At 37.5% G+C, this 22,948-nt stretch overlaps 2 protein-coding genes across 6 annotated transcripts in view; one reads left to right on the forward strand and one right to left on the reverse strand.

The window, feature by feature from the left end:
* Nucleotides 1-1,426: 1,426 nt before the first annotated feature.
* Nucleotides 1,427-21,101, reverse strand: LOC145985155 (distal membrane arm assembly component 2). Of its 3 annotated transcripts, none has more exons than XM_083118830.1 (6): nucleotides 21,008-21,101; nucleotides 15,008-15,198; nucleotides 12,990-13,160; nucleotides 7,782-8,002; nucleotides 6,567-6,732; nucleotides 1,427-2,173 (listed from the first exon to the last, which is right to left on the reverse strand). In XM_083118830.1, exons 2-6 carry the CDS (start codon nucleotides 15,175-15,177, stop codon nucleotides 2,032-2,034), a joined length of 870 nt encoding a protein of 289 aa, XP_082974956.1. In that variant the 5' UTR covers nucleotides 15,178-15,198; nucleotides 21,008-21,101; the 3' UTR covers nucleotides 1,427-2,031. The 3 variants fall into 3 exon arrangements, with proteins under 3 accessions (XP_082974956.1, XP_082974957.1, XP_082974955.1); XM_083118831.1 differs by having other exon boundaries at nucleotides 15,008-15,195; nucleotides 21,008-21,084; XM_083118829.1 differs by lacking the exon at nucleotides 21,008-21,101 and adding an exon at nucleotides 20,896-20,958.
* Nucleotides 20,774-22,948, forward strand: part of Cpsf100 (cleavage and polyadenylation specificity factor subunit 2) — a 57,944-nt gene continuing 55,769 nt past the window's right edge. For 2 of the 3 annotated variants that reach the window (XM_083118825.1, XM_083118826.1), the window contains exon 1: nucleotides 21,242-21,604. The gene's annotated coding sequence lies outside the window, so the exon portion shown is untranslated. Of the gene's footprint in view, nucleotides 20,838-21,241; nucleotides 21,605-22,948 lie in introns of those variants that run through there. The other variant, XM_083118828.1, reaches the window with a different exon arrangement.

Consider the following 22,948-nt stretch of genomic DNA (forward strand, 5'->3'; position numbering starts at 1 on the left):
ATATGAAAAATCAATTGTATTGAATCTCCTGCAATCTTTAAACAAAGCTGCACATTTGGATGGATAAAGTACAATAACCAGGGAATGGATTTATATGTAAATACAGATTTATATATGAAGCTGGAATCGGTTATTTAAATTTTGTATTATCTTCGCACATCATGGCATGCAGACTCAAAAATTTCAGTTCTTATTTTTCATATTTGAACAAATATTAGGTTTTGGCTCATATTTTTACTCATTCTTACATATTATATCCATATTTCAGAATATTTCTCAACATATATTCCATATTCGTGGAATAACTACATGTCCCCTTGTGACCGAAAGAGTTGGGTGAATTTCTTACGAATAACTGACAAAGTCCGAAACAACGTTAAACACACTCCATTTGCGTTAATTACAAGTTTTCTGTCATCCGAACATTTTTTTTTCTTTTTACACCTCCCAACTGTTTTCCTTTGCTATTGTAAAACACTTGAAATTCCTGTTTATTTACAATTATTATCAACAAAAGAGGATGAGGGTGCAAGCGTTTGCTTCTAGTTCTTCCAAATGCAAATTTTGCAATGTTGGAAGAGGGTCCCAAGTCCAGCAGCTCATTGCTAACCCCATCCACCTTCACTACTAGTATGGGATTTGCTTCTGGTTTCTCTTCAACACAGTCACCGTAATAGTTGCAGTGCCGAGACTGTATTTAATTTTATGTAGCTCGTGTAGTGTCTTATATTATTAAGAAGGTAAATTTTTACAATTTTAAGTCCATATTTAACTCAATATATTGATACATATTTAGCACATTTTTACTACATATAAATCAGTTCCCTGATAATAACTAAATATTGTATTGTTTCTTTCAACAGCATATGGCCAAGTGCATACTGGTGTCAAGTGGATCTATTTCTATTGAAAAAGCTTCTGATATGCTAATATTTATATTTTTTGCATACAAATAGTGATTAACCATTTTCATCTGAAATAATTACCAGAACTTTTATTACACAATCATCTGTTTCCATATGTAATTGCTAGGGGCAAGCAAATTTCATTTTTTTTTGACAAAAACAAGAAATGTGAAATAACACATTGTAGTGTTAATTTTTCATTTTTTCGAAAGATGTGAGGTTCATTTTGCTACAATGTTTTGTCACGAAATGATGCAAAATGCGAAATAAACTCTCAAACATAAAATTTGGTGTTTATTTACTAATGGGACACCTTCTGAGGTCTGAATTATCCTGCAAGTTATGCAAATCATGGAAAATTTATTAATTATGCTGTAAATATTTGAGAAGCAAAAATGGACTCCTTTACACAGGAATAAACTTAAATAACTATATAAACAAGCTATTAGAAGTGGAATGTTCATTTTGTGCAGTAAGTATAGTTTTTAAATCAAAATTAGTTTTTTATTCACCATATTAATTCTGAAATGGCATTTTATATACCCCTTTTGATCCCGAAATGTGCCAAGTTTTTGTACTGAAATCTTGATCTTTTATTTACCATAAATATGTGGCTCTAGTAGTTGCTAATTTGCAAGAATGAAATAAAAACAACGTACCTTACGATGCTCCCACATCGTGTCCATGTTTTTACCCTTTTCACTTATTTAACTAGAACATTTTAACCTTTGAATACTATGTAATTTTACCAGAAGAAATTTCTGCTGCTTCCTAAAGAAGGCGAATGTTCATTGGTTGAAAAGAGCAAGTGACTACAAAACATGTCACTATAAGGTACATAGTTTAAATTTCACTTTTACAATTTTTTCTATCACACATTCAAGCTGCCTATGAAGGTTAGAAAAAAAAGGCTGCTTTTTATCTAGCACTCTACTGCCTTCTGATACAGGCAGCGACACCTCAGTGTCAGGTTGTATGAAACATGCATTACAAAGTTATAAAGCTAAAAGAACTTTTTTAAAAAATCTGTTTATATTGTACACAATTTACTATATACAATATGTACAAAACTTCACACCCACCAAATCACTACAATGTGAACTATTGCAAATAACCATGAAAAAGTCTAGTTTGTCTGACGCTCTTTCAGTTTCATGTATTGAACACCTTCACACTGCAACTGTGGATGCAAATCCTGGAGCATCAAGCACACAAGTTCCAGATTCTTTGCAGAAGGAAGGTTTCCCACTTTGAGTGTTTTAAGTTTGCTGCAGAAGGAATAATACATTTCAGTGAACGAGTTTGGTTTAAATTTGAACATTCACACATAAATAGGATCATGGAGGCACAAATTATTTATTCTTGTAACGCACCTCATGTACAATTCCCCTAGCTTAGAAATTAGAACTTCATTAGTACACTGTATGTGTGCATAGCACTTTGAAAGCTTTCTCATGACTATATAGTATGATTTCAGCATGATTTCCACTACTTGTGTATCATGGAAGCTTTCTCATGACTATATAGTACGATTTCAGCATGATTTCCACTACTTGTGTATCATGGAAAGTTGGGGAATGAACCTAGGGGAGATTTCACACCCAGCAACACTAGAACATTTCACCAATTGAATGGAGACTTGTACAGCCTGTCATGATGCTACAGTGTGAAATGTTGCCATTTATAGGTTTGTTCCAAAGTGATGTGAAATGTAAATTACCTAAATGTAAAGTCATAAAATATTAAAATGTTATTATTTACAGTGACCATTAAATTCTCATGTCTATGGATTATACAAGATTAATTAAAATAACAATTTTGCACTCCATTTATAGGCTATTTATGGAAAAATTGGAATAATATAATTATCACCAACTTGACTGATGTACATTTGTAGGTCCACATCAGCTCCTACAGTACTGATTAAATGTTATTGCTATATATTGCTCCAAAACATGTCATTTCCATATTCTGACAAATAAGGATATATAATTTTAAATGTGCCATTAACTTTTCAAATATTCATAAACTTACATCGGATTATACTTGAGCTTAATTTGAAATAAAGAAAAAAACAAGAATTGTGATTTGTGTCACACCACACACATAAGAAAAATAGGTTTAAAGTGTATTTAGCAAAGAAGGAATACCATGTTTTTGAGGATGACTTTCCTATTAGCTCTTGTCATCAGATTAACAGTATACCTATATTTCAACAATCTGTAAATGTAATTTCTTTCTTAGCGATGAACAAGTGTTTATGCTGATCTTATTAGTATTTAATAAATTTTGAAGCAGATATTAATAAACATCATACAGTGTTTATATTTTTTAAACTATAGGAAGTTATTCTGAAAACTAAAGAAAGTATTTTATGCAATTCCAAATTCAAACATGTGCAAAATTAGCATTTGTACATTTCGTTACTCAGAAATGTTATATTTGTACTTCTTGCAGCTTTCCAAATAGTCAAAGCAAGGTTACTAATGTTTTATCAAATTATGTTATCACCAGCTCACTTCACAAAATAGCATATTTCTATATTTATTTGCTAGCAAAAGGTTACTGTAATGTTGGCTGCTGCTGGCAATTGACTTCCATTGGCAGACAGACACATTACTGCCTCCTGTAGACTTATACTGAGCAAGTTCACTTATTTCTTGCTAAGATAGTACTAAGTAATTCTGGTCCACTAATTTTAACTTTGTATTTCTATTAGTTTTTGAGTAAATGACATGTATCTTGACTAGAACAGATTAAAAAGACATGCCGATCAAAAAGGTGGTATTGCATCAATTTTCTTTCAACTCTCCAAACTTCACATTTATAACTTGAATAGTTTCACAAATGGGAGGTGGCCTCTATCAAAGAGTTCGAAGATTAATATGGCACAGGGATGTCTATGAGATGCAAGAAGGTAATATACAACATATACTATGTGCCAATAATTACGTATACGGAGCTGAGACTTGGACCATGACAGAGAGAGAGAAAAGAAACATCAGGCAGTGGCGATGAAATTTTTAAACAGTATATTGGGGAAGACTAGAAGGGATAGAATAAGGAATGAGGAGATCCGACAGACAGTGGTAGTGGTGATGCTTCAGATCAGGATAGATCAGTCACAAATGAGATGGATTGGACACATGAAGAGGATGGATGCAGAAAGACTACCAGTAAGAGCTTAAAATGCACAAGGAATGGGAATAAGGCCAAGGGGGTGATCAAGATGTCTTTGGAAAGAGCAAATAGTGGAGAGTGTTAGAAGATAACAAGATTGGAACAACATGGAAAGAGAGGAATGGTGGAAGACCAGAAGAAAATGGAGAGGCTTGACTTCTATGCCGACCCAGCCAGTGGCAGGAAACGGCGAAGGATGATCATATTGGAACACTAAGGACTGTTTGATGATGTTCAATTATTTTACGGTCACAGACAGATGGGTGGGTTAATTGAAATAATTTATGTTGTGTTAAAATAACATTTGCCCAAGCTTCAATTTGGAACTTTATATTAGCTGGTTTCCAAGATATCAACAGGTCATTTCAGATCAATTGTTCTCTCTCATGCCAGATAAACAAGACTTAATTTATGTTGCATCAAGCTAATATTTCACATGTGGGTTGGAGATTTAATAGTGGCAACAATTTATTTACAAATGATACAAAAGAGAAAAGAGATACCTCTGTGAAACTTTTGCAGCCCTCCGATGTAGTCACCAGCATTGTATACAACCCGTTGCCAACGATATGGAAGCAGCTGTTCTATTGATGGTTTGAATGGAATAGTCTATCGCCTGAAGAATCTCAGGATCAGTTTGGAAGCAAATGCTACAAAGAACACCTGCCAACGCCATCGAGCAAACAAATCAGCCACAGATTGCTCAACATGCACCAGAGCATTGTCCTGCAAAATGATGGGAGGATTCAACAGACAGTGTCGCTGTGCATTGAAGGTCTGTCTGTCCTTGAGGTACAGTATGCATTAAGATAACACTATCACAGTCATACATGAGAATCACTTTAGCTTTCATATTACTGGAGTTCTAACTACACAACTTTAGACTGCCAACTCCGACGATACTCTATTCCTCTCGTCACTGTGCATGCACCTAGTGTTGGGAGGAAGAGTCCATTTACTGGAAAATAGGTTAGGTATCAAACTAACATGTGGTATAAGTGAGAAGTGCCTGTTCCGTTTCATGGCATATATACAGCATCTACCTGTGCACCAGATAGCTCTGATGGTTTCCGAGATGGTGATAATTGATACACATGAATGGACAAACAGACAGATGGGTACACTGTTCTATTAGGATGCTTTTCTCGGTTTCTGTGATAAGTAAGCCAAAACTCGAAAAAATTAGGACTGAATGCATTTTCCTTGACACTTGGCAAAAATGAGTTAGATCGATAGTACAAAGGAAATAGTTACTATAGTTCAAATCACAAACCCTGACACCTTCTGTAAACAAAACCACCTGCATGCAGAAAGCATTGCAAACTCATAGAAGTAAAATAATCCACACGAAAATCCAGCGTTGTTACAGGATTCATTACGTAAGGTAAAACAATGGCAAATTTGTAGTATGGGATACACTGCCGCAAATGATGTCTCACTTTAAACCCAATGCTCTTTCTTTTTTTACTTATTGCTTCACCTTTATGGTTAACTCTTTGCACCAGTAATCATTTCCCATAAATTTGGCTTCTTTCTTTGAATATATTTTACTTGCATTTTTTAGACAAAATGATATAACATGGTAATGTATATTTCTAAGGTTTGATATAGATAGGAGTGTATTTGAAATTTGTTTGTACATTTTATGTAAATTGTATCTTACGTAAATAAAATATATAATGGGCATAAACAGCCATATGCATTGCTGTAAGTCCAATAAATATATTGATGATGATCAAAACAAGACAAAAAGTTCGTAAATTTATTGCGGTTGGAAACTTTGACAAGCATCCTAATAACGATTTTTGTTCCGCCAAATATAGTGCACTTCGTAAAATAACTTGGTGACATGGCAAGGCAAGATAAGTGTGAACATTTTGTAGTAATATAACTTTCAATGAGCTTAGAGATTTGTGTACATAATGATATTTTATAACATTGGTTATTTTCTAAAAATAATCATGTGAACAGCAAGGAAGTAGTGCAACTTAGTAATATTGCCTGACTTAGCCTTAGAAAAATAACATGCTGAGTTCTATGCATGAGGGAAAGTCTCCGTTTACTCCGAGCTTGTTTTCAAAACACCAGCAAGGACAGCCTTTGAAAAGGGGTGAGAAACAGATTCTACTCAATATTTATGTAATGTTCTGTCAGTAGTATCCTGAGAAACCAATAAATGAAGTGGTTAAGTTGGTATCCCAGTGCAGTGGTGTGTCAGTGTCTGCAGTTTTAAGGGTTATGAAAGAGAGAATGGCCGGGAGAGTAACAATGTATGCGGCTGCATATTCGTCTGATGTTTTGAGAACGGGTTCTCACATTCAGAGGCTCTTATATAAAATGAATAGGTGCAGCGAACTATGAGTGTAACAGCAGATGATTGCGGTCATGGATCAGCTAACGCGGAGTGATACATCGAATCGGTGAGACCGTTTGTTTACAGATGGTCTCAGGGATGGTGATTTAGACCTTAATTTCACTTACCTTAATCTGTAAAATGACATTATCCCTCTTTCTGTGACTTTGGGACAATCACTAATATCCAAATATTCAAGAGAATCTTTAAATTCACCACTAATGTGGTCCAAACACCAGTCGTCAATAAATGGGCATCCTCTCAAACTCAACCATTTTAACTTCTGCAAATTGACTGCAAGGAGAAAGTAAACAGGCAGTTCAATACTATCTTGTTTAACATTTATTTTTTAGTGCTTAGGAAATAGGACAGCCGATACTGATAGCACTGTATTGGTATCAATTGATATCATTGGTATGAATATTGGAAAGTATGGGTTGGAATTTAACCACCAGTACCAGCAAACACTTTCTAGACTGTGTTTCAGGGATTCTGTAAAGATGTCACACAACACTTCCATGGAGTTGAAATATCCTGAACATATCCTGAGCATAATTTTCATATTTTTTTGCAACAACGAAAAGGATTTTATGATTAAATTCAATTCCCTTGATTACAAGATGAGGTTCAGTCTAAGCATAAATCTGCTAGATTTCCATGGTATTGTTCTAATGGAAGGCTTACAAATTAAAATTTATAAATACTCTGAATTGTTTTGAATCTGTATTGATGGGAAGCTGTAAGTGCATCAGTTGAAAGTGGTATCCACTCAGCCCTATTAGTAACGGAAAATAGGAATATGTATCACTCTAATGGGGAAAAAAAGTATTTTGTGCAACTTGGATTCCTTCTATGGTCAATTGTATGACCAAAATAGAGTGAGTGGTCTCTGGTATAATGGTTGATTTCACCTCGTTTTCATTTTTGTTGCATTTATGTTAAAAACAATGTGACCAACAAGCCAGCATGTGAACTGAGAGTAAGATTAGCGTGTAGAAAGAGGAAAAGAAAAAAGGAATGTATCTAATGTGCAAAAAAATCAAATTTAAGCGATGTTAACTGTTTCAGTAGTGGTTTCAGATATCTGTCTGTAGCCCTTCCTAAAGATACACTTTTGTGGTATTGAAATATTTTTTTAAAATACTACTGACGGAAGGTTAAATAACTGTTTGCACAATAAAAATCTAAGTTGCAGTAAACCTGGGACTTAGTTTAATGGCTAACTTGGTAGATCACTCTCACAGAATTCTAGAGTTCCTGGTTTGATCTTCTCTCAAGCTACAATTTTACCAAACTTTTGATTAAATTATTACTAGATTACTATTTATACAAGAAATACATACCAATATTGTCCAGTCCGGCGTACACCAGATCCATTCCAGAAGCATCGATAGCCTCTACGTAGATATCCTTAACATAGTTTGGTGGCAGATTATACTCCCCCTCTTTATCCTGGCTCACCCACTTTGAATCGCCAGCAAATCGAACAGATCCTCCGCGATGCACTATGAAGTGAGCAGTTGCAAGGTTAGAACCCAACATCTCGTGCCTCAGAGGAATAAACCTAGGTAAACGTGCAAAAAAAAATCATAGCATCCTCATACATGTATCAAATAATACTCTTTCCGAAATCTTTTTTATTTATAAAAGCATGAGTGTGCACTGAATTCTACTGACATTATGAAGATAAATGACATGCATTCAACAGATGTTGCTATTTGTGTGAATACTCCTTCAAAGAATGTGAATGATAACTATAAAATATATATCCTAATTCCCACACAGAAATCTTTCATGTTGGAAATTCAAATTGTTATTCACAAAATCCAGATGTCCAACTTTTAATGATCTATATCATTTTTGTGCACTTTGTATATAATAATAATAAATAAGTACAGTTAATTATTATTTCATCAAGGTCTACAGATGAGTTAAAGCATAGATCCATATGATACTTCCGTACCCAGAAAAATGTGCATCTCATTGTAATGTTAATATTAATAAAAACATTTTTACAAGGGCTGATTCTTCATCAATACAATGCTGATCAGCTGATACAAACAGTTTTGTTGGTATCAAAAGTATCATTTTGAAATTAATTAATAATAATATTTCAATGTCAGGGTATTACATGATATTTTCATGAAGTCCAAATGTTCTGAGAATTATGTAGAATGTGCAACTTTTATAAATCTTGTGCCAATATTGTGTGCGAAAAGTGCTTTTTGTGGTGAAATGGCACTTATCTTCAATATAATGATTACCTTATACCAGGTGTGCCGGTTAATAATTCTTAATTGATCCGAAAGAAAATAAGTGTATCTGGGGAGAAAGGTAACAAATGCTTTATTCAAAGTATGCGCCATCGCTAGCTATACATTGTGCCTATCTGTCCGTCAAATTGTGGATGCCATTCCAGAAAAATCGTTCACATTTTGAGGTAATCCAGTCAGCAAACCAGTGTTCGACATCTTCGTAATTGTTGAAGTGTTGCTGGGAAAGTGAGTGAGACATCGATGAAAACAACTGGTATAGTGGAACCACAAGGAAAGAAACCTGCGCAGACCCCATCGCGCTGGCGGGTGGGGGGAAAAGACAGGAGAAAGGAGCCTTCAGAGTCGCCAACGTCAGTGTTGCCAGACCTATTGATTTATCGGTAGGATTCCATAATAAACTATTGCTATGGCACCTCCGACAGTCAGCTCAAAAACACGTTTCCTGCTCATCTTTACTTGAACATGGAGGGGAGATGTGGAGTGGAACTCCACTCAGCCGTGAAAAGTGCTGTTTGAACTGTGAAATTATGTCAAACGCTACTCAATTGTGCTAGGAAATTATTTTATTACTTTTACTACATATTATTTTTAGATGGCTGTATTTTATCCCACCCTAAACTCTATTTCTATTTTAGTTATTTTACGTCGCTTTTGTGCCTCTACGGGTAAGTACGACAATATGGATGAATGAAAAACTAATGAAATGGATGAAGTGACACAGACACAGTGAAAAACGTCCTTGCCTTACTAGGTAGAAACACTGACTTCGTAGCGTGGGCAAATTATGTTATACGTATATGTGTTTGTGGGTGTGTGTGTGTATTTCTAGCAGATGGGGAGGATGGGTGGCACCCTAGCATAAGCGTTGCTATCTTGAATTATTGAGAAAGACATGCTGTCTAATTCACCAAATATATTTCACATACGTAATGCATTTTTTAATTATGGTGCAGGACGCGTGCCCACCCCTATCGATAGCTGTACACCGAACACCAGCAGAAGGCAAATTGATTTGTTATTGTTAGCATTCGACTTGAAAGATTGTGGAAAATCGCTGACAACGAAAGGCGGCACGTTAGCTTCATCTGTGAACACAACTTTCTACCATTTCCTGTCATAAAAATTCCTCGCGATAATAGAGGCATCCCAACCCCTTGTGTCGATGCTGAGAAAGGGCAAATTTGAGGGTGTTTTCCACGCACCATCTAATCGGAAAATGCGGAAGAGATGAAAGATGTTGGTCGGTTCCTTCGGGCAGTTTACTTTCTTTTGTTTGAAACATGTCCACTCCTGAAATGGAGATCTTCGGTATATTTTCGCCAAACAGAGGGTGCTGGGTTTAGCACCATTGTTACAAAAGTATATGTGACGTTTACACCGTAAACAATGCGCGCCACTCCCCCTTGCCCCCCCCCCCCCCCCCGTGCGCACACCTATGCCGCCCTTCCCTCCCAAGAACGTCGTTCATCCGCTTCTATTAGATCATCGGATTTTGTAGCAGAACTTCTGGTTTCCAAGGAACAATCTCCAGAATTTTTCAAATCTGACCTGGCAACACTGCCCCGAACACTGATAACGGCAGAGAAGTTGCGCGAACGCTTTGGACGGAAGGTTTTTTTCCTTGTGGTCGAGCTATAGTCCGAAGGGGCTAAGTCTGGTGAGTATGGCAGGTGAGGCAAGAATTCTCAGCCAAGTGCAGAAATGGTGTCTCTGACACCTTTCGCTGTGTGTGATGAGGCGTTGTCATGCTGCAAAATCACTTTTCAGTGTCTTGTCGCCCAATCTGGGCACTTTTCGATCAATGCATGGTTGAAATTGATGAGATGTTCACGGTAGCAAACGGCATTCACTGTTTCACCTGGTTTCAGAAGCTCATGGTACACCACACCCTTCTGCTTGCACCAAATGCACAGCATTGTCTTCCTTCCAAAGCGATTCAGTTTTGCGGTCGATGTTGAAGGTTGTCCTGGGTCAACCCATGACTTTTTTGCATTTTGGGTTCTCGAAGTAGATCCATTTTTCGTCCCCAGTCACTATACAATAAAAGAAAGACTTACTTTCATGACGAGAAAGCAACACTTCACACACAGTTTTTCGCTTTTACATTTGTCTGTCATTTGTGGGCCCATTTTCCTGCCTTCTGGATCTTTCCCATGGCATGAAGACGATCAGATATGGTTTTGCGACCAACATTTGACTTCTCTGCCAGTTGTTACATTTGCGTATCGTCTTCGTCTAACAGTGCTTGCAATTCGGCTTCTTGGAATTTTTTTGGCTGGCCCAGGCAATCTTTGTCTTTCAAATCGAAATCACCACTTTTGAATTGTCGAAACCAACGCACACACACGTCTTGCCTTAGGACATTGTCACCGTACGTTTCCACAAGGATACGATGGATTTCACTCGCGTTTTTCTTTTGATTGAACAAGAAAAGCAGGACGTGCCACACATGCTCCTTATTTGGTTTGAAGGTCAACATGTGTCTCAAACAAACCCAATATTACGATCACTCGCACTCGGTTGCACATCCACGGCATTTTGACAAGTACTGTCCTGGAAAAACACTGATGTAACAATTGAGATTGTGCACCAACCCTTGCTTCCAGTGCCATCCAGCGACGAAATTAAGAATTATTAACCGGCACACCTGGTATGTGTGTATCTATAATTTGATTTTGATTTTTGTTATTTAGCGTCGCTTTCTGTCACTCTTGGCTAATTGTGACAATGAGGGTGAGTAATGATATGATGAAAGTGATGCAGGGACACTCACAAAGAACTCCCATATCCAGCTCGGATTGAAACCTGGGATCCGTGGTGTCACGGAGCACTGTATTAACAACTCCATCATGGAGGTTGGCTAGTGTGTATCTATGAAACTTTTAAATCAAACTCTGCTGGATTGATCTGCATCTGAATAATTATATGGTTCATGTTGGTTGAGTTGATTTATTTCACATCTCATTTCTGCCACTTCCGGCTAATTGCAAAGATGAAGAGCATTATACTGGCTGTGGATCTAGATACCATTATGGTATTATATGGTTATAATATTTATAAACATACTAGCTGATTTTCTGGCATTGCCCGGGTATTTATTTATCCCAATCTTCTATTAGACAGGAATATAATGAATTCTAACTATAGTGTAAAATGAACGTGGAGTTGAACGGCATTGGGAGTGTCACTATTCATCTTAGCGGCCACGAAAACTATGGATTCCACACTAATATCCGTCATTTTACATGTCACCCCCTTCCCCCCCTAGGGGTGCCAGGGGTGTCTTGGAGTTGAATGGCATTGGGAGTGTCACTATTCATCTTAGCGACCCCGAAAACTATGGATTCCACACGAATATCGGTCATTTTACATGTCACCCCCTTCATGAATGTCACCAATTAGCTTATAGACTCCGAAAACTATGGATTCGACACTAATCTAGGTCATTTTTGACATTTTATTTTTCACCCCCTCTTGCCCCCCATCCCGATAGGTGATTAACTTAGAGTTGAACGGCATTGGGACTTAGTGACTCCAAAAACTATTTATTCCACACTAATATCAGTCGTTTTCTATTATTTTTACATGTCACCCTCTCCTTCCCCACCCCTAGGTGTGCTAGGGGTGTCTTACCCACACAGTATTTCTTTCCAGATTGTAAGTCAGATGTGTACGAAGTTTGGTTGAAATCGCTCCAGGCGTTCGAGAGTTATGCCGGAACAAACAAAGACACACATATACACCCGTTTTTATATATATAGATAGATTCTGTACAGATGACAGTATTAGTTCACAGTGGTATCAACTTGGTTCTAATTATTGCATAATGAACTTTTGATCTAAACTCATTAGAAAAAGCATGTGCAAAGCTAAAGTTTTACATTTTTCATGCATTATACATGTTAAAATGTTAGGTCTCCAAACAGCAAAATCATTCAATTATTTCCTGGATTATACATATTTCCACATTTTCAGTTCTTCAGCTACATACCCCTGAAGAACATTCAATCACTGTTGTACTGTGCTGGTAACATCTACCTACCACAATGCTATCTGAAACCTCCCTGTTGGGTTTTTCAGGGCTTCTAATGTTCTAAGTTTAAAAGTACACTTACTTTGAGATAGTGCTAAGTTATTAAAAACGTTCCTGAAGAATAGCTGAAGATGAACAATAAAAATTCAAAAAATACAATGTGACTATTAGCCTTACATTTACAATCAATATTGAAAGCAATTGATCATATTTATGAGACACAGACCATATGCTGCCCTTACCTTTGGTTAAAATGCCTCACTTCTTCTTTCTGCTTTCTCCACCAGGAAAGAATAGACTTGGGATGGAAATCAATCGCCCGGAACAGAGCCATCCAATCAGCACTTGCACCCCTCTTCTTCAAGACAAACAGGTTCAATTTAGTGTACCAATCGCCCCTTTCATTCCATGGCCTGTCATAAATTGATGTAAGGATTAGAAACTACAAGAATATTTACACCTAACTGAAAGCAATCTGTGTTGTTTTCTATCTCAACGATTTCCATATAAACAAATGTTCTCACTTTTGGTGCACTAGCCATAACATTTCAATTTTGATCTGATATCATGGGAGCTACCTGGAAAACAAAAGTACCTAGTAGGTTCCCGTAAAGAATACCAGATAACAGTGATCAGACTAGAAGTGCTGATCACCAGTGAACACACATTTTGACCTGTTTTTGCACCATTGAGACACCTAACATACAAATAACAACATTAGATGAAAGGTCAGTGGGTTTATAGTCCACTTTATGCACAGTAAGGCTAATTGGGACTGAACCTACAGTTTTAAGTGGGATCCGAACCACTTTGTGGCTCCACCGGGCATCGAACCCGGGACCCCTTAATTACAAATTGATGACGCTACCATTGCGGAAAGGCAAATGAATGAACTGGTTAGCGCTTCATAAGACCAGATAGTTTGACACTATCTGTTACATAAATCAGTCAATACGTACATCTTAAAGAGCACTTCAGATGTGATATGCCATATGTTTACATATTTCTTGTATTATATCTATAAGGAATTGCAATCATTGGGCCAAGATTGAGGGAGGCGATGGGGGATGTGATCCACACCTCCACTGGTAAAAAAATTGTTTTCAAAAGGCCACAAGATGAACAAATGAGAGAACTGAAGTGTGTTAAAAAATATATAACCACTTGACAACTAAAGGATATCACTGCAAGCATATAAAAGGATAGGGAGCACACAGTTTTTTAGCCCCAGGTTTCACAAATATAAATCTGGGCATGTCAATCATGATTAACCATTCATGAGTTGCACAAGAAAAATTACATCGATGGTCGCACATGGTGCCAGAGACCAGGATTTTAAAATATGTTCAATTAATATATATGGTGGCCGCGGTGGCTCAGTCGGTAACGCGTCTGACTACCATTCTAAAGGTCCCGGGTTCGATCCCCAGCCGGTTCAAATCCGGGAACTTTTCTAACGATGGAAGCGGCTCCGGCGCCCACCCAGCGTCGAATAACATGGGTACCTGGGGGAAACCCTGGGGGGTAAAGGCGGTCAGGGGCGTGATGCTGATCACATCACCCCCACTCACGACCGGATCAAGAAAGTGTGGGGCGTTACCCCCACACCCCCTATACGCCTTCATGGCGTGGTGCTATGCACAGGGGAACACTTTACCTTTTTACCTTTTTCAATTAATGGTATAAAATGCCAAACCCTCAATTATTATGATTATATATTTTCTTGCAACAATTGAGATTCTATAAAACTATAAAAATTGAAATTCCATAAAACTACAGGCACTTTTTGTTAGTTGTGCTCGGAACGGCAGACTGGATTTTCAGTAAAAACTAGGTATGCCTATAGTCACGCATGGACTCAAGACAGCAAGGAGTTCAACGAACACCCACCAACAGATCAAAAATCTGACTAATACTGAAAACAAAATCGTGGTGTAAAGGAGGAATGTTAGAAACTCAGCTAGACAGAGAGGGAGTGTTGGCAAAACAATAATTGAAAAATGAGATGTTAAAACCACGCACACAGAACTAGAGACTGTGCGTGACCAACGGAGGTTTAATTTAATAATGGACCATGTCAATCTGGTACTGTTTATAATGTAAACCTGAATTGCAATTCATTATGTTAATTTTTTATTGGGACTTAGCACTACATTTTTCATCACAGCTGTTTTCTTCTTAACAATATAATATTGCCATTACGTTAAATGTATGTGGAATTGGAAACAATTGCAAAAGTAACATAAACCTACAAACTTACTTTCTCCATTGAAGATCTTCTACAGTGACAGCTGTAGAACTATGCTCTGCACTTCTAGTATTTGGATTACTAGGACTGCCATTGCTACTTCCAGTACTATATGACTTCAGTTGAAGACTTCTGTAACAGCAGCGGTATGAAATTAGCCTTTCAAGTGCACGAACATTCATGCTGGCGTTGAAGAATAACTGCTAAAGTGAAAAGAAGAAAAACATTAATTATACAAATAATAATGCCGTACGTACATAAGTCAGAGACAATTTATTAAATAAATTCTCTGAAATGTGCCATGCTCCTTTTCCTCCAAACAATTGTGTTCATACATTTAAGACAAAGCTGTTTAGCAGCAAGAGTCTGAAGAACTTAGTATTTATAACTTCTCTCTCTGGTAATTTACAATGCATTAGAGAAAACAATGAAATTGCGAGCAAAACGAGCTAGAAAATTTTTGGTTCCACATTTTTGCAAACTGAAAACAATATTGATTTAATATGGCAGAAAAAATTTAAAGGGGCACCATGGCATTCTCTTCTACATTTTTTTCATTGAAATCGTTCGGCACCCAGGGCCAACTCCCGCCGCCCCCTAGCTACGGCTCTGAACTTGACAAGACTGTAAGAAAAGCAGATATTGCAAGCGAAGTAAGCAAGAAAATTTTACGATATGTATTTTTATTTGTATGAAATTTGATATTGAGGATGGCAATTGCACCTCTGCATTCCCCTGCAGGTGCTCTTGGCCATCTGGAAGAAATAATGGAAAAAGGACGTGAAAACTAATTCCATCTTAAGCATCCTTTTGTCCTACTACTCTTAAGATTCGACTAGTCTAAGCCGTGCGTCAGGCTAAGTTTGCAGCAGGTTTTATGCATCAATCCGCGCAAGAACTGAGCTCAGAATCTTCCGTGCCAGTCTTGCCTCAACCGCCGAGCTGCTTACATCGCAGACACTGAGAAAATCCACAGTATTGCCAACCGCACAACACATCAAAACCCGCATGCATGTCAAGCGAAATGTAGTTTTGTTTCTTTTTGTCTCCTGAAACATAACATTTTAGAAGTACTTTCGGTGCATAAATTATTTAAAAAATGTGTCATTACTTAATATAAATGCGAAATATCTTCGAAACATGAGAGCATGTGCATGGATTTTTTTCAGGGAGGAGCAAGGAAGGTATTTTTCTCCAGGGGCGCAAACAAGTCATATTTTCCTCCAAAAGAGTGTAGTTCCCTAAAAAAAACATTGCTTAAATTTGAATTTATTGTGTTAATGCAATAATTAACACATATTATTGTGGCTAAAATGAAATTATGTGTGTGAAATACATAATTTTTGGTTGACTTTCATTTTCCAGGGGGGCCACAGCCCCCTTGCCCCTTGCCGCCCATGAGCATGTGTGTATATTTCGAGCACGCAAAGATAAAAAAAAAAAAAGATTATATATATATATATATATATATATATATATATATATATATATATATATATATATATATATATATATATATATATATATATATATATACGTAAACGACGATAGGCCCTCTTGAATTTAATGACAAATTATTGTTTTAGGTTTATATAAAAAAAAAAAAAGAGAAAAACTTGGTTACTGTAAGACACACGCACTTCAAGTTATACCAGCAAAAAAAGCATGATTTGTTATTGGTGATACATACAATCAGGTGCATTGTCTGCTGCTATTACTCTGGTTTCAATTTATGAATCACTTCACTAAACCAGGATTCAAATCTTGTTCTGTCCATTTCTTGCTAATCATCCTTCCCTTTCTTTGCACGGAACAGTAAATATGTGCGTTCAACAAAGACTTCATTGCTGGCAGTGGGTGAAACAATAAGCCTCCCCCTTCCCCTCTCCCTTTCTCATAGGTTTCCTCAGCCCTGGCGGTGGTTGAGCACGGTGGTATATAAAAAAAATTCCATGTACGCCCCCGCCCCTCACCGAGTTAAAGCACGTCTGGTCCAAATAATATACATGTCTCTTCTCACGGGGTTATCTGTTAATACCGCGGACATTCTTTTGTCGTCAAACAGCAAACAATCGTTTCCCCTTCCTAAACTTAAACCGCAAATCATTCAACACCCGGGATACAGTTCGTGCGCACATTGACGGCAAATCACCTCACGCCCTGTTTTACTTTGATCTTGTTTCCGTAAGGAGGATTATGCATTTTAAACAACTTGCTTGATTTGAAGAGCTTTTCCCTTCGGATGAAGCCCACAATAAAACTCCTTGAACAGGAGACCTCCATTCAGTCATTCTCGCCGCTGTATAGCACGATTATTATTAATCACAATAAACATAGGGTTAAAATAGTGGGATGTGCAACACTGGTATCACGGATTCCACGCGCTCTGCAACGTATTCGGTCTTACTCACTTGGGCTTCAGCAATTCCTCAGCGCAATACAAACTCCAGTTGTCGAATCTGTGGATCCAAGTTCGTCTGCAGTGATTGCAACCGATCAAGTCCACACCTGCTAATGGATGTATTATTTTGTCTGTATTTTACAAATTAAATAACTGTTTCTTGCAAGTATGAAGTTGTGTCGGAATATAACCCGTCTCAGTGGAACTATACTGCTGGACAAAAAAAACCGGACACTTGCATTTTTTGTGATAACGCAATGGGTCGATAAAAGCTCTGGTACAAGGGCTAACTAAATGTTGCAGAAACTGAATTAAGTACGAATGCATAAACAAAGTCCGAGCCTATGAATGGTGCATATGGTACTACATGATCTGCCGAACATTCTGTAATATACCTGCGAGCTGTTATTGCAATTCAGATGTCAAATATTAAAGTGTCCGGTTTTCATTGTCCAGCAGTATATATTCTGCGCGCACGTATGAATCTACATATGCGAAAACCTGCTGCAACGTTAACCTGACTCTTGGCTTCGCTTTCTTTTACCTCAATGTTTGCTCCCTAGAATTGATTTCCGTCCAAGGTTGGGGAGGGGCAATGACCATTGACCTTTGTAGTTGCACCACTCCACCCCCTTCCCCCCGTAGTTGCTTTGAACTTTAATCCTCTTGAAAACACTTAATCGTTTAATAATGGCGATAAGATTCCTCTCCACTAAATTTCTAGCTGTAAGTACAATAATGTGGAAGGCACATGGACGTCTGACGGGGGGGGGGGGGGGGGAGGATGGGCACACCTCCCCCCTAGAAATCGATTGTCAACATAAAAGTATACATTTCACTCCTATAATTTGATTTATATTAATGCGTGTTTTTTGAGGGGGCAACACTATTATCGGGGTAATATGCCCCATGGAAAAATACCCTGCTTGTCCATCTGTGGAAAACATATCTTTGTAGGATACTTGGGAGATTAATCATTGCAATATACTGTACTGACATGTTCCATACCATCTGTGATCAATCACTGTGTTATGGTGAAAGGGATGTACATGTAACGCTCCTTCACAAATTCAGCTCTATTGCATCAATATTCCTGCAGTATGTGTATGTGTGTGGGGTACAGATCATCTCGTACACATTACTAAAAATTTGGGCTAGACTGCACAATCGACCCTTGTGTTTTACCGTTTGAAAGTAAAAAAAAATATTGTGCACTAATAGTACGTATTTAACACTTCAAATTGCCACTGCATTTCTCAATTTGAAGTTACATTTCTATAAAATAATAATAAAAAAAAAACACTACTACATTACTTGCTATATCTGGTTTCCTTGAACCTAATCCATGTTGTAAACACACAGTATTGCCAGGTCGAACTTTGGTTTTCAACGGGAATATATATGCGAATTTCCACTAGAATTCAACTTTTTGAAAACCATGGGTAAAACTTCGGATAGCGTCCCAACGGATTTCTTCATTTTTACACAAGAAACTACTTGCCGAAATGAGTTTCTGTAGCATTTAGAAGTTCTTGTTTGTATTTTCTTTCATCGAGAAAAACCAATGTTCTCCGTATATGCTAAATTGAATGAAATGGGTGCTAATGGAACCTAACCTAACAGGCCTAACCTAACTTCGGGAGCGATTTTACAATACCGGGAATTTCTCCATTTTGTTTGAAATTTGGCATACTCACTCAATTAGGGCTCCTAATCACGAATCTGAAGTTAAAATTTGGCTCTCACGTGTCAAACTTGCAAAATAAGAGGGTCAGTCATCGCAACCAACAATGCACAATTGCTCATTATTTATCGCAAGATTTTCCGTTTCGAATACTTAAAGAACGAAATATATATATTCCTGATATTACTACAACCCTAAAATTTTTTAACTATGTTTCCTAACCTAACCTAACCTAACCACGCACCAATGGTTCATGGGGCTAGCTATAATTCAGGAATTTCTATACGTGAGCGCCAAATTTTAAGTGCAGATTCGTGATTAGGAGACCCAAATTAGTAAGTATCCGAAATTTCAAACAAATTGGAGAAATTCCCTGTATTGTTAAATTATACCCTTACCTATTCTGCATTGCAGAAGATTCTTTAAGGTGAAGTTATGCCTTTTTCCATAAAATAGTGTCAACTTTTCATATTACGAGTCATTATTTGTCTTGCTTGTTCCGCTTGGGTAACACAATATGGCGTACACTCGTCATGGATCATCGCGCGTCGTGCTTGTGTTTTGTTGTTTGGAGTGGGTATGCAGTGTTTCAACCTTCTTCACCGAAAAATACCTACTTTCGTGTTCATTATGTCATCACAAACCATTGACGGATAGCCCCCAAAAACCATTCACGATAGCCCCACAAACCATTGACAGATAGCCCAAAAAATTATTCACGTAGCCCCGAAAACCATTCACGATAGACCCAAAAACGGTACTACTTTACTATACCAGAGACACCTGTCAATGATTTATTTCGCACTTTTTTACATTGCTAACGTACTATTCTGCATTGCGGAACATTTATTTAGGTGAAATAATTAATTTCTAACGAAAATAATGTCAATTTCTTATTTTAACGAGTACTTACTGTTCTTCCCTATTTCTACACAATATGGCGATAGATTACACGTTCATCGCACGTTGTGCCAGTGTTTCAGTGTTTTGTCGATTTGGAGTGTGCATGCAGTGTTGCAACCTTGTTCACTGAAAAATACCTAAATTTTTTTAAAAAATAATTCGCCAAGAAATTTTTTCACGGAAAAAAAGTTCAATTTTTGACATAAAGAGTAATTATTAAACCATTGACGATAGCCCCACGAACCATCATGAGGACGAGGTATGTCTACTAGGTTAGGTTCCATTAGCACTCCTTTAATTCAATTTAGCATATACGGACGACACGTCATCTAATAGCGAAAAGACTGCATGGGTTGAAACACTGACTACGGCGTTTAAGTCATCAAACACATGAAACATTGTGCTCTCATGCAGAAAGAAAATGGCGGCAGCAGCATAGCGCGTCGGAAAGAGATTTTCGTAGAAAACCACATGCATTCGCATTAAAATGGATCAAAACTACATTACCGAACATCAACAACGCTACAGAAAATGATTTGCGTAAGTACTTTCTCCTGTAAATTTGAAGAAATCCGTCTCTGGTATAGTAAAGTGTTACCCATTTCCGGCAAGATTATGTTAGGTTAGGTAAGCATAGTTTAAAAGAAAATAAAAAAAAACTTCTCGTAAAAAAAAGGCACGTTTGGAAACACTGGCGAGACTGTGTGACTTTCGACACTCGCGCCATCTGCAGGTACATAATGGAAACAACGCCATAATGTTGTCGCTTTACAGAAAATGCAAGTTCCTTACATAAAAAGAAGTAGGAAATGTCACGTCAGCTGTTTGCCGATACGAGAAATTTACCGATTTCAGTAAGTAGTTTCTCGTGTAAATTTGAAGAAATCCGTTCGGGCGATATCGCATATTTACCATGATTTTCACCTTGCACTACTTCCCTATACCTTTTAATAAAGGTTCAGCATGAAATGTTTATACATATGTGGGCGACACGAAGTTAAAATATAAAAGGAAAATATCTTACCTTATCGTGTAACGTTTAAACAAACATTCAGAATATGTACTACCAAAATAACGTAAAAGAAAGTAAATATTTTGTAATAAATTGTCAATCCCCAAATATTCAATAACAATAAAACAGTTTTGTTTAACGAACACCAATCACGTGACACGGATGGCCGCCATCTTTCACTGTTGCCGCCTCTATGATTCGTTTTGTTCCATAATGTTTAAAAGTGTTTGCAAACACTTAGCACTAACAAACGTAAAGTACGCAACGTGCCAGTTTGACTTGAATGACTTCATTCCAACGCTTCACGATTTGCGTGATCTGTGATTTCAGATTTTTCTTTTTACATAATTTTCTCGACTTGCAATGATAGGAGAATGTCATTTGAGCAATAAATTGTGACAGTCACTTGTTTAATTCACCCATTTATCTAATGGAAGAACAATTTACCCAGAAAAATGTTCATGATGAACGTGAATCGGCATTGAATCATCATTTGGTCAGATTTTTTAATTTTCAGTTTTTAATCACGGCAGTTTTTCCCTTGCCATAAAGCAGCATCACGATCAATACCCAGTAAATTAGAGTTAAAGGAGTATTCGTTTTTAACACGTAAGTACAAAACAATAAATACGGAGTTGAAATATCTCCCTTGCACTTTTGTGGTAATAATTTCGGAGTGAAGTTAGCTTTTGAGCTGTTTTCACCAGATTTTAAGGCCTCCCTGATGGCGCAGTGGTAGCGTCGTCGCCTTGTAATCAAGTGGTTCCGGGTTCGATACCCGGTGGAGGCACATAGTGGTTCAGATCCCACTTTAAATTGTAGATCCAGTCACGATTAGCCTTACTGTGCATAAAGTGGACTTAAAACGCCAAATCAAATCAAACCAAACCAAAACCTCATGTGCATGATCTACACCTTGGCCTGACTTGCCATCCAGATGTGTGTATTCTTTAGTTGCTCATGTGCATGATGCTTACATCGGTGTGCATTTATTTTCGTGCAGGAGGCTAGTGCTTTTTTTTTCTACACGCCATGGAGTTGGAAAAATACCGCAAGGTGTTCCAATATGGACTGGTGCTGCTAATATGTCACATGACATAAGTATGAAATGGTATTACTTTGCTTTAGTAGTTAGGTTAGGCAGATCAGTTTTAGAGCTATTAGCATTAACATTATGGTAACAGTTCGTTATATTGGAGACACATTTAAATCGGATATTTTGTGTCTGGCATGGTTCGTACTTACCAATTGTGTATTGCAGAATATAGTTTAAGGTGCCATTATGCTTTTTACACGAAAACAAACACAATTTTTCACATACAGAGTGATTTTTTTAATTCCTTTCTTCGCTTCCGGAACACATAATATGGCGGGCACATCTTGACTCACGTAGGTATGCAGTGTTTCAACCTTCTTCCCCAAAAAATACCTACTATCGTGTTCGTCACCAGTGGATATTATACATTATGCACGTGTAGCTGACGATAGCCTGGGTAGCTGATGGATAGCCCCATGAACCATTGATGGATAGCCCAACGAACCATTCACGGATAGCTCCACGAACCATTATGCACGGTAGCTGACAGATAGCCTCACGAACCATTCATGGATAGCCCCACAGACCATTCACTGATATATCCCCATGAACCATTTCCATAAGGCTAGGTTAGGTTTGGTTGGGTTAGGCAAGCATAGTACAAAAAAAAGGAGTTTGAAACACTGACAGCGAGTTACATCATCGAAGATACGGAGCATGCAGTTCACGTACGGGAAGCATGGCAATTGTGCGTCGGTGGGATATTTCTCTTGAAAAGTATATGATTTGCCGGTCAAATAGATTCCACAATGAAAGAAAAAAACCTCGACGAACGTTGGAAAGCTTGCAAAAACTCATTTCCGTAAGTAGTTTCTTCTGTAAAAATGAAGAAATGTGTCTCGGATATAACAAACTGT

The sequence above is a fragment of the Lepisma saccharinum genome, chromosome 3 (genome assembly GCF_977018435.1).
Source record: "Lepisma saccharinum chromosome 3, izLepSacc3.1, whole genome shotgun sequence".
NCBI lineage: Eukaryota > Metazoa > Arthropoda > Insecta > Zygentoma > Lepismatidae > Lepisma > Lepisma saccharinum.